Source organism: Somniosus microcephalus, chromosome 19 (genome assembly GCF_052327205.1).
Source record: "Somniosus microcephalus isolate GS21.2 chromosome 19, FLI_Smic_1.0, whole genome shotgun sequence".
In the NCBI taxonomy this organism is placed as follows: Eukaryota; Metazoa; Chordata; class Chondrichthyes; order Squaliformes; family Somniosidae; genus Somniosus; species Somniosus microcephalus.
The window spans coordinates 60096728-60109140 of record NC_141005.1 but is presented as its reverse complement, the minus strand read 5'-3'; the positions used below and the strand labels follow the sequence as shown (position 1 = coordinate 60109140).

The 12413-nt window shown below is 48.7% G+C and overlaps 1 protein-coding gene across 1 annotated transcript in view; it reads right to left on the bottom strand.

Annotated features, from left to right (window-relative positions):
* The window catches only part of LOC147104507 (solute carrier family 2, facilitated glucose transporter member 11-like), an 82379-nt gene that overhangs the window by 5877 nt on the left and 64089 nt on the right, over positions 1 to 12413 (bottom strand). The window contains exon 8 of the mRNA XM_085962186.1: positions 3670 to 3771. Coding sequence (XP_085818312.1) covers positions 3670 to 3771 — 102 coding nt within the window. The remainder of the gene's footprint in view (positions 1 to 3669; positions 3772 to 12413) is intronic.

Genomic DNA, 12413 nt, shown 5'->3' with positions numbered 1-12413 from the left:
CTACCACCCTTTCAGGCAGTGAGTTCCAGACCCCTACAACCCTCTGGGAGAAGAAATTGCCCCTCAAATCCCTTCTAAACCTTCCACCAATTACTTTAAATCTGTGCCCCCTGGTTTTTGACCCCTCTGCTAAGGAAAATAGGCCCTTTCTATCCACTTTATCTAGGCCCCTCATAATTTTATACACCTCAATAAGGTCTCCCCTCAGCCTCCTCTGTTCCAAGGAAAACAAACCCAGCCTATCCAATCTTTCCTCATAGCTAAGATTCTCTACTCCCGGCAACAGCTTTGTAAATCCCCTCTGTACCCTCTCTAGCGCAATCACATCTTTCCTGTAATGTGGTGACCAGAACTGCACGCAGTACTCTAGCTGAGGCCTAACTAGTGTTAGTGTAAGGAGACCAAAACTGTGCACAGTACTCCAGGTGTGGTCTCACCAAGGCCCTGTACAATTGTAACAAGACTTCCTTACTATTATACTTCAACCCCCTTGCAATAAAGGCCAAAATGCCATTTGCCTTCCTTATTGCTTGCTGTACCTGGATGCTAGCTTTCTGTGTTTCTTGCACGAGGACACCCAAATCTCTCTGAACACCAATATTTGAAAGTTTCTCACCATTTAAAAAAGATTCTGTTTTTCTATTCTTCCTACCAAAGTGAATAACCTCACATTTCCTTACATTATACTCCATCTGCCACCTTACTGCCCACTCACTCAGTCTATCTATATCCCTTTGCAGACTCTGTGTTCTCCTCACAGCTTACTGTCCCACCTAGCTTTGTATCATCAGCAAACTTGGATACATTACACTCGGTCCCTTCATCTAGGTCATTAATATAGATAATTATTATATGGTAGATTATTATAAATGTTTACCATCCTTTGAGTAAAGGCCTTTTTGGCCCCCAAGTACCCAATAAATTGATTAGGCCCTCTGATTGGACTCATGAACTCACTCTCCTACTGACTGGCAATAAATAGAAAGAAAGACTTGCATTTATATAATGCCTTTTATGACCTCGGGACGTCCCAAAGCACTTTATAGCCAATTAAGTACTTTTGAAGTGTAGTCGCTGTTGTAATGTAGAAATAATCCTATAACCAACTTTACACCCCTTGAACTTCCAGGCAATGTGTCTAGGCTCACTTTTGAGCACTTCCTTCTCGACAACTACCACTGACTCCTTTCTCGCTCTCTCCACTGGTCCCTCTCCTCCACATTTGAAATCTTGGCATCTGGGACACTAATCACTGACTTATTAACTTTATCCTTGCCGCAAAAGGAAGTGTCTGTGAATCTCACCACTGAATCCTCCAGCACCACAGCCCCCCTTTTCTTCCACACTGCTCTTGTGCTTGTTCTGACAGTAGTCAGATTCCTTTTCATTTCCTCCCTTTCCTCTGTGTCTTTCTCCAGTGGTGTTCTATTTGTTACGTTCATTTCCTGTGCTGCTCCTCTATCCTAACAAGGTTACTTATTACCCTTCGCAAATGTAACACACTCCTTTCTTTCGTCAGTATATTTATCCATTACTGCTTTCCCAATCAGTTCCTTGTTTGCCTCTTGCCCAGCCTAAGCTGTTTCTCCTTCATTGCCTTATACCTGCTCCATATTGTAAATGAACTTATCCACCATGAACCTGCATCATTCGCCAATCTCTAAAACACTTCAACCCTAGTATCTAATGCTACTGTCCTTTCCTTCATCTCCATGAGTAGCAAACAACATTCACAGCAGCACTCTGTCTGAACACCTCTGCTGTGGACAATGTACCTATACACACAAACTACCACTCTCACACCCATCTCTTTTTGTTATACTCTTTAAAATCTCTTCAAAAGATTAAAGCAAGATGCAACACGGTTTAATAATTACATAGGATATGCAGCATAGAAACAGGCCATTCGGCCCAACCAGTCCATGCCGGCGTTTATGCTCCACTTGAGCCTCCTCCCATCTTTCCTCATCTAACTCTGTCAGCATAACCCTCTATTCCTTTCTCCCACTTTCGCTTATCTAGCCTCCCCTTAAATGCATCTATACTATTCACTTCAACCACTCCCTATGGTAGCAAGTTCCACATTCTCACCACTCACTGGGTAAAGAAGTTTCTCCTGAATTTCCTATTTGATTTCTTGGTGACTATCTTATATTGATGGCCTCTAGTTTTGCTCTTCCCCACAAGTGGAAACACTCTCTGTATCTACTCTATCAAAACCTTTCATAATTTTTAAAGACCTCCACTAGGTCACCCCTCAGCCTTCTCTTTTCAAGAGAAAGGAGACCCGGCCTGTTCATCCTTTCCTGAAAGGTATACCCTCGCATTTCTGGTATCATCCTTGCAAATCTTCTCTGGCCCACATCCCCTTTATAATATGGTGACCAGAACTGTACGCAGTACTCCAAGTGTGGTCCAACCAAGGTTTGATCCAAGTTTAGCATAACTTCACTACTTTTCAATTCTATCCCTCTAGAAATAAACCCTAGTGCCTTGTTAACCTCTGTTGATATTTTAGTGATTTGTGGATTTGTACTCCGAGATCCCTTTGCTCCTCTACCCCATTTAGATTCTTATTTTCCAAGTAATAAGTTACCTCCCTATTTTTCTTACCAAAATGTAATACCCCATCTTTAAACAACCAAATCTACAACTTACATTGATATTCTTTCACCAACCTTTATTATCTTATATTTTTAGCAATGTAAACCAGGAAAAAAAATCCCATGTCCAAAGTACATTGTGCAGCAGAAATAGAAAATGATGGGACTGAAATTCTTCGGCTGTTCTGGTTGACGCCCACTATTGCTCTGGCAGGAGTCCGCCAAATTGCCGGCAAACTCCGCCAGGAACTGGATCTTCTGGGACCCGGCCTTGCATGGGGGCGGTGGGGGGGGGGCTTCGGCAGGGCCTTGTAAGGAGTGGAGCCTCGGCCTGCCCCTTATGAGGCCGATGACACGCTGCGGGCAGGACCGGGGGGGGGGATTCCCATGGCTGGGAGTTCTCACAGCCTGGGTCTGGGATATGCCACATCGTGGATCATCAACCAGTATATCCAGAAGGAAGAGATGTGCTGGCATCGTGGATGGTGGAAGTGGGGTCCACACTGGGGTTTGGGATTGGGATTGGGATATGATCTGGACCCCCAAAAAAGGGGTCATTTTTTGTAGTTCCTCCCTTGGCAAGAGGGTGGCGAGGGAAGAGTAGCATGTTTCTGGGACCCCCCACCCCAACATCCTCACCCTGGCGCAGCCAACAACTCCCCATTTTGTGGCCTCCCGGGGCAGGGGTGTGTCTGAGATGCAGCTGTTGTGACGCACGTGCACGATGATCCCATGTTACTTGGGTGCCCTCCACATCACCCCACATGGGCGTGATTCCAGTGTAAGTGAGTGTATTGTGGCCCGTGGAATATCTGCCTCTACAAATTCAGCAGGAAATTAGGACAACTCTCTGCTACCCCATACTCTCAAAAATATTACTCCCCCCACCCACCATTGAAAGTCCCGACACGAATGTTGCTTTCACAATCTTGAAAAGTTTACAATGAGACCACCGTACACAAGGGCGATAGATGTACGTGTTCCTGGAAGTGGGAATCACATTCTGAAAATGCACTTATTCCAACCTGACTCCTTTTTTAACTGTGAGAAAGAGGCTGCGACTCACCTGGAGAGTCAATGAGATGGTGAACAATATTCCACAAACAACCATCAAACTGTAACCTCCCGCAAGCAGCATTCTGCGCCCAATCCACTCAATAAACAGGTTCTAATGGAGGAAAATCACTGTTAGAACATGTCGATTAATCACATCTCCTTCTACACCCCATCCCAGTGAAAGCAATAATCATTCCCGGGTCTGCTACAGCACACTGCAAATCTGTCTGAAACTCCTACACTGTCCAGACAATAGCAGAGCACAGAGCTCAGCATAAACCAAACCTCATGCTACAGCTCAGCCCTGACTCAAAGCCTCCTTGAAAAAGTGCAACATCCCCACCGACACCTGGGAATCCCTGGCCCAATACCGCACAGAGTGGAGGAGAAGCATCCAGGAAGGCGCCGAACGCCTCGAGTCTCTTCGCCGGGAGCAAGCGGAAGCCAAGCGCAAGGAGCGCACGTCAACCCAAGCACCCCACCCACCCTCCCCTTCAACCACCGTCTGCCCCACCTGTGACAGAGACTGTAGGTCCCGCATTGGACTCATCAGTCACCTGAGAACTCATTTTTAATGTGGAAGCAAGTCATCCTCGGTTCCGAGGGACTGCCTAAGAGAGAGAGAGATTCTGAATCTTAGTGTGATTTATTTACTATTATATTTGATCATCTTCAGCCGGTCCAGTCTGGGCGACCTACTCTGCAGTAAGTTACAGCCCGACCCACTACAGTAATTCCTTCATTGCCTGTCTTGGTACAGTAATCCAATCACTGCGCACCCCAGCACAGTGAGCCAATCACTGCCCACCCCAGTACAGTAATCTAATCACAGGCCACCCCAGTATAGAGATCCATTCACTGCCCACCCCAGTACAGTGATCCATTCACTGCCCACCCCAGTACAGTAATCCAATCACTGCCCACCCCAGCACAGTAATCCAATCACTGCCCACCCCAGCACAGTGATCCAATCACTGCCCACCCCAGCACAGTAATCCAATCACTGCCCACTCCAGCACAGTAATCCAATCACTGCCTATCCCAGCACAGTAATCCAATCACTGCCCACCCCAGTACAGTAATCCAATCACTGCCCACCCCAGTACAGTAATCCAATCACTGCCCACCCCAGCACAGTAATCCAATCACTGCCCATCCCAGCACAGTAATCCAATCACAGCTTCACCCAGAACAGTACAGTAATCCAATCATTGCCCACCCCAGTAATCCAATCACTGCCCACCCAGCACAGTAATCCAATCACTGCCCACCCCAGTACAGTAATCCAATCACTGCCCACCCCACTGCAGTAATCCAATCACTGCCCATCCCACTACAGTAATCCAATCACTGCCCACCCCACTACAGTAATCCAATCACAGCCTCACCCAGAACAGTACAGTAATCCAATCATTGGCCATCCCAGTACAGTAATCCAATCACTGGCCAACCCAGTACAGAAATCCAATCACAGCTTGGCCCAGAACACTACAGTAATCCATTTACTTCCTGGCCCAGATCAGTGCAATAATTTAAAAAGAATCTAGGGAAGAGATAGCAGAGGCATTACTACATATATTTAATAATTCGTTAGAAAAAGGTGTAGTGTCAGAGGACTGGCGGATAGCTAACGTAATACCTATATTTAAGAAGGGGGACAGAACATGTCTAGGGAATTATAGACCAGTCAGCTTAACATCGGTGGTAGGAAAAATAATGGAATCCCTACTAAAGGAGAAAATAGAACAACATCTAGAAACCAAAACTATAGTAATGAATAGTCAGCATGGATTTCAAAAGGGAAAGTCTTGCTTGACCAACCTCATTGATTTTTTTGAAGAGGTAACAGAGAGAGTAGACAATGGTAATGCAGTAGATGTAATTTATCTAAATTTTCAAAAGGCCTTTGATAAGGTACCACATAATAGACCGATGAACAAGGTCAGAGAATGCGGAGTCAGGGGACATAAAGCAGAATGGGTAGCTAGCTGGCTTCAAGACAGAAAGCAGAGAATAGGGATAAAGGGTAGCTATTCATAGTGGCAGAAGGTGGGTAATGGTGTTCCACAAGGATCAGTGCTGGGACCACTGTTCACAATTTATATTAACGATTTAGACTTTGGAATCGAAAACACAATTTCTAAATTTGCGGATGACACCAAATTTGGGGGGGTTGGTGGGGGAGATAGTCAATACTGAGGAGGACTGCAACAAATTACAGGAGGACATTACTAAACTTGCAGAATGGGCATATAATTGGCAAATGAAGTTCAACACAGATAAATGTGAGGTATTGCATTTTGGTCGGAAAAATAGGAAGGTCACTTATTACTTGGAGGGTGAGTCTAGGTGGGATAGAGGAACAAATGGATCTCGGAGTACAAATAAACAAATCACTAAAAGTTGCAACACAGGTTAGCAAGGCCATAAAAAAAGCAAACCAAGCACTCTGGTTTATTTCTAGAGGTATAGAATTGAAAAGTCGGGAAGTTATGCTAAACCTGTATCAAACCTTGGTTAGACCAGGCTTATACTGCATATACAGTCCTGGTCACCCTTTTATAAAAAGGATATAGAGGCACTGGAGAGGGTGCAGAGAAGATTTACAAGGATGATACCAGAAATGCGAGGGTATACCTATCAGGAAAGGATGAACAGGCAGGGTCTCTTTTCTCTTGAAAAAAGAAGGCTGAGGGGTGACCTAATAGAGGTCTTTAAAATTAGGAAAGGTTTTGATAGAGTGGATACAGAGAGAATGTTTCCACTTGTGGGGAAGAGCATAACTAGAGGCCATCAATATAAGATAGTCACCAAGAAATCCAATAGGGAATTCAGAAGAAACTTCTTTACCCAAAAGGTGGTGAGAATGTGGAACTCGCTACCACAGAGAGTGGTTGAAGCGAAAAGTATGGATGCATTTAAGGGGAAGCTAGATAAGCATATGAGGGAGAAGGGAATAGAGGGTTATGCTGATAGATTTAGATGAGGAAAGACGGGAGGCGGCTTGAGTGGAGCATAAACACCGGCATGGACTGGTTGGGCCGAATGGCCTGTTTCTGTGCTGTATATCCTATGTAATCCTATGTAATAATCCAATGACAGCCTGGCCCAGAACAGTACAATATTCCAATCATAGCCTGGCCCAGAACACTACAAAATCCCAATCACAGCCTGGCCCAGAACAGTACAACATCCCAAGCACAGCCTGGCCCAGAACAGTACAACATCCCAAGCACAGCCTGGCCCAGAACAGTACAACATCCCAAGCACAGCCTGGCCCAGAACAGTACAACATCCCAAGCACAGCCTGGCCCAGAACAGTACAACATCCCAAGCACAGCCTGGCCCAGAACAGTACAACATCCCAAGCACAGCCTGGCCCAGAACAGTACAACATCCCAAGCAGAGCCTGGCCCAGAACAGTACAACATCCCAAGCAGAGCCTGGCCCAGAACAGTACAACATCCCAAGCACAGCCTGGCCCAGAACAGTACAACATCCCAAGCACAGCCTGGCCCAGAACAGTACAACATCCCAAGCAGAGCCTGGCCCAGAACAGTACAACATCCCAAGCAGAGCCTGGCCCAGAACAGTACAACATCCCAAGCAGAGCCTGGCCCAGAACAGTACAACATCCCAAGCAGAGCCTGGCCCAGAACAGTACAACATCCCAAGCAGAGCCTGGCCCAGAACAGTACAACATCCCAAGCAGAGCCTGGCCCAGAACAGTACAACATCCCAAGCACAGCCTGGCCCAGAACAGTACAACATCCCAAGCACAGCCTGGCCTAGAACAGTACAACATCCCAAGCACAGCCTGGCCTAGAACAGTACAACATCCCAAGCACAGCCTGGCCCAGAACAGTACAACATCCCAAGCACAGCCTGGCCCAGAACAGTACAACATCCCAAGCACAGCCTGGCCCAGAACAGCACAACATCCCAAGCACAGCCTGGCCCAGAACAGTACAACATCCCAAGCACAGCCTGGCCCAGAACAGTACAACATCCCAAGCACAGCCTGGCCCAGAACAGTACAACATCCCAAGAACAGCCTGGCCCAGAACAGTACAACATCCCAAGCACAACCTGGCCCAGAACAGTACAACATCCCAAGCACAGCCTGGCCCAGAACAGTACAACATCCCAAGCACAGCCTGGCCCAGAACAGTACAACATCCCAAGCACAGCCTGGCCCAGAACAGTAATCCAATCACAGCCTGGCCCAGAACAGTAATCCAATCACAGCCTGGCCCAGAACAGTACAACATCCCAAGCACAGCCTGGCCCAGAACAGTACAACATCCCAAGCACAGCCTGGCCCAGAACAGTACAACATCCCAAGCACAGCCTGGCCCAGAACAGTAATCCAATCACAGCCTGGCCCAGAACAGTAATCCAATCACAGCCTGGCCCAGAAAAGTAATCCAATCACAGCCTGGCCCAGAACAGTAATTCACTCACAGCCTGGCCCCCAATGGGGGGCTCTCTATGCGGGAGTCCTCCCTTGTTCTATTGGGGACTTGGCCTGGAGGGTGTTGCACAGGGCGGTCCCGTGCAATAGGTACTTAAGTAGGTTCACGGACTCCCAGACCACATGTTTGTTCTGCGGTCTGGAGGAGTCCGTGTTTCATATTTATATAGAGTGTGAGAGGTTGCAGCCCCTCTTTCATTATTTGAAGGGGCTGCTCCTCAAGTTTTGGTTGCACTTCAGTCACACGCTCTTGATCTACGGTCACCCGGTGCGGAGGGGAGCGGGCAGGTCGGAGGACCTCCTCATGGGTCTGCTCCTGGGCCTGGCGAAGAAGGCCATTAATTGGTCCAGGCAGCGGGCGGTCGAGGGGGTCGTCCGGCTGGATTGCCTCCCTCTCTTCCGTGGCCATGTTCGCGCCCGGGTGGCCCTAGAGCTGGAGCACGCGGTGTCCGCCGGCGCGCTAGATCACTTTCGTGACCGGTGGGCGCCGCGGGGACTGGAGTGCATAATTGGGCTGGAGAACCAAATTTTAATTTGATTATTAAGGTTTATTTGAAGTTTTATTGGTTTATTACAGTTTGATTGGTTTATTTACAGTTTTAATGGTTTATTTACAGTTTTTTATCTGTCCAAATTTATGGTTTTACCAAAAGAGGATCACAGCCTGGCCCAGAACAGTAATTCACTCACAGCCTGGCCCCCAATGGGGGGCTCTCTATGCGGGAGTCCTCCCTTGTTCTATTGGGGACTTGGCCTGGAGGGTGTTGCACAGGGCGGTCCCGTGCAATAGGTACTTAAGTAGGTTCACGGACTCCCAGACCACATGTTTGTTCTGCGGTCTGGAGGAGTCCGTGTTTCATATTTATATAGAGTGTGAGAGGTTGCAGCCCCTCTTTCATTATTTGAAGGGGCTGCTCCTCAAGTTTTGGTTGCACTTCAGTCCCACGCTCTTGATCTACGGTCACCCGGTGCGGAGGGGAGCGGGCAGGTCGGAGGACCTCGTCGTGGGTCTGCTCCTGGGCCTGGCGAAGAAGGCCATTAATTGGTCCAGGCAGCGGGCGGTCGAGGGGGTCGTCCGGCCGGATTGCCTCCCTCTCTTCCGTGGCCATGTTCGCGCCCGGGTGGCCCTAGAGCTGGAGCACGCGGTGTCCGCCGGCGCGCTAGATCACTTTCGTGACCGGTGGGCGCCGCGGGGACTGGAGTGCATAATTGGGCTGGAGAACCAAATTTTAATTTGATTATTAAGGTTTATTTGAAGTTTTATTGGTTTATTACAGTTTGATTGGTTTATTTACAGTTTTAATGGTTTATTTACAGTTTTTTATCTGTCTAAATTTATGGTTTTACCAAAAGAGGATCACAGCCTGGCCCAGAACAGTAATTCACTCACAGCCTGGCCCCCAATGGGGGGCTCTCTATGCGGGAGTCCTCCCTTGTTCTATTGGGGACTTGGCCTGGAGGGTGTTGCACAGGGCGGTCCCGTGCAATAGGTACTTAAGTAGGTTCACGGACTCCCAGACCACATGTTTGTTCTGCGGTCTGGAGGAGTCCGTGTTTCATATTTATATAGAGTGTGAGAGGTTGCAGCCCCTCTTTCATTATTTGAAGGGGCTGCTCCTCAAGTTTTGGTTGCACTTCAGTCCCACGCTCTTGATCTACGGTCACCCGGTGCGGAGGGGAGCGGGCAGGTCGGAGGACCTCCTCGTGGGTCTGCTCCTGGGCCTGGCGAAGAAGGCCATTAATTGGTCCAGGCAGCGGGCGGTCGAGGGGGTCGTCCGGCCGGATTGCCTCCCTCTCTTCCGTGGCCATGTTCGCGCCCGGGTGGCCCTAGAGCTGGAGCACGCGGTGTCCGCCGGCGCGCTGGATCACTTTCGTGACCGGTGGGCACCGCGGGGACTGGAGTGCTTAATTGGGCTGGAGAACCAAATTTTAATTTGATTATTAAGGTTTATTTGAAGTTTTATTGGTTTATTACAGTTTGATTGGTTTATTTACAGTTTTAATGGTTTATTTACAGTTTTTATGTGTCTAAATTTATGGTTTTACCAAAAGAGGATCACAGCCTGGCCCAGAACAGTAATTCACTCACAGCCTGGCCCCCAATGGGGGGCTCTCTATGCGGGAGTCCTCCCTTGTTCTATTGGGGACTTGGCCTGGAGGGTGTTGCACAGGGCAGTCCCGTGCAATAGGTTCTTAAGTAGGTTCACGGACTCCCAGACCGCCTGTTTGTTCTGCGGTCTGGAGGAGTCCGTTTTTCATATGTACACCGAATGTGAGAGGTTGCAGCCCCTCTTCCATTATTTGAAGGGGCTGCTCCTCAAGTTTTGGTTGCACTTCAGTCCCACGCTCTTGATCTACGGTCACCCGGTGCGGAGGGGAGCAGGCGGGTTGGAGGACCTCCTCGTGGGTATGCTCCTGGACCTGGCTAAGAAAGCCATTAATTGGTCCAGGCAGCGGGCGGTCGAGGGGGTCGTCCAGCCAGATTGCCTCCCTCTCTTCCGCAGCCATGTTCGTGCCCGGGTGGCCCTGGAGATGGAGCACGTGCTGTCCGCCGGCGCGCTCGATCACTTCCGTGACCGGTGGGCACCGCGGGGACTGGAGTGCATAATTGGGCTGGAAAACCAAATTTAAATTTGATTCTTAAGGTTTATTTGAAGTTTTAAGGGTTTATTTACAGTTTTATTTGTTTAATTTATTTGATTCTTAAAAAGAGGATCACAGCCTGGCCCAGAACAGTACAGTAATCCAATGACAGCCTGGCTCAGAACAGTACAATAATCCAATCACAGCCTGGCCCAGAACAGTACAAAATTGCAATCACAGCCTGGCCCAGAACAGTGATCCAGTCACAGCCTGGCCCAGAACGTACAGTAATCCAATCACAGCCTGGCCCACAACAGTGATCCAATCACAGCCTGGCCCAGAACAGTAATTCAATCACAGCCTGGCCCAGAACAGTAATCCAATCACAGCCTGGCCCAGAACAGTAATCCAATCACAGCCTGGCCCAGAAAAGTGATCCAATCACAGCCTGGCCCAGAACAGTAATCCAATCACAGCCTCGCCCAGAACAGTAATTCAATCACAGCCTGGCCCAGAACAGTAATCCAATCATAGCCTGGCCCAGAACATTAATTCAATCACAGCCTGGCCCAGAACAGTAATCCAATCATAGCCTGGCCCAGAACAGTAATTCAATCACAGCCTGGCCCAGAACAGTAATCCAATCACAGCCTGGCCCAGAACAGTAATCCAATCACAGCCTGGCCCAGAACAGTAATCCAATCATAGCCTGGCCCAGAACAGTAATCCAATCACAGCCTGGCCCAGAACAGTAATCCAATCACAGCCTGGCCCAGAACAGTAATTCAATCACAGCCTGGCCCAGAACAGTACAGTAATCCAATCACAGCCTGGCTCAGAACAGTACAATAATCCAATCACAGCCTGGCCCAGAACAGTACAAAATTGCAATCACAGCCTGGCCCAGAACAGTGATCCAGTCACAGCCTGGCCCAGAACGTACAGTAATCCAATCACAGCCTGGCCCACAACAGTAATCCAATCACAGCCTGGCCCAGAACAGTACAGTAATCCAATTACAGCCTGGCCCACAACAGTGATCCAATCACAGCCTGGCCCAGAACAGTACAGTAATCCAATCACAGCCTGCCCCAGAACAGTACAAAATCGCAATCACAGCCTGGCCCAGAACAGTGATCCAGTCACAGCCTGGCCCAGAACGGTACAGTAATCCAATCACAGCCTGGCCCAGAACAGTGATCCAATCACAGCCTGGCCCAGAACAGTGATCCAATCACAGCCTGGCCCAGAACAGTGATCCAATCACAGCCTGGCCCAGAACAGTAATCCAATCACAGCCTGGCCCAGAACAGTACAGTAATCCAATCACAGCCTGGCCCAGAACAGTACAGTAATCCAATCACAGCCTGGCCCAGAACAGTAATCCAATCACAGCCTTGCCCAGAACAGTAATCCAATCACAGCCTGGCCCAGAACAGTAATCCAATCACAGCCTGGCCCGAACAGTACAATATTCCAATCACAGCCTGGCCCAGAACAGTAATCCAATCACAGCCTGGCCCAGAACAGTAATCCAATCACAGCCTGGCCCAGAACAGTAATCCAATCACAGCCTGGCCCAGAACAGTGATCCAATCACAGCCTGGCCCAGAACAGTAATCCAATCACAGCCTGGCCCAGAACAATAATCCAATCACAGCCTGGCCCAGAACAGTGATCCAATCACAGCCTGGCCC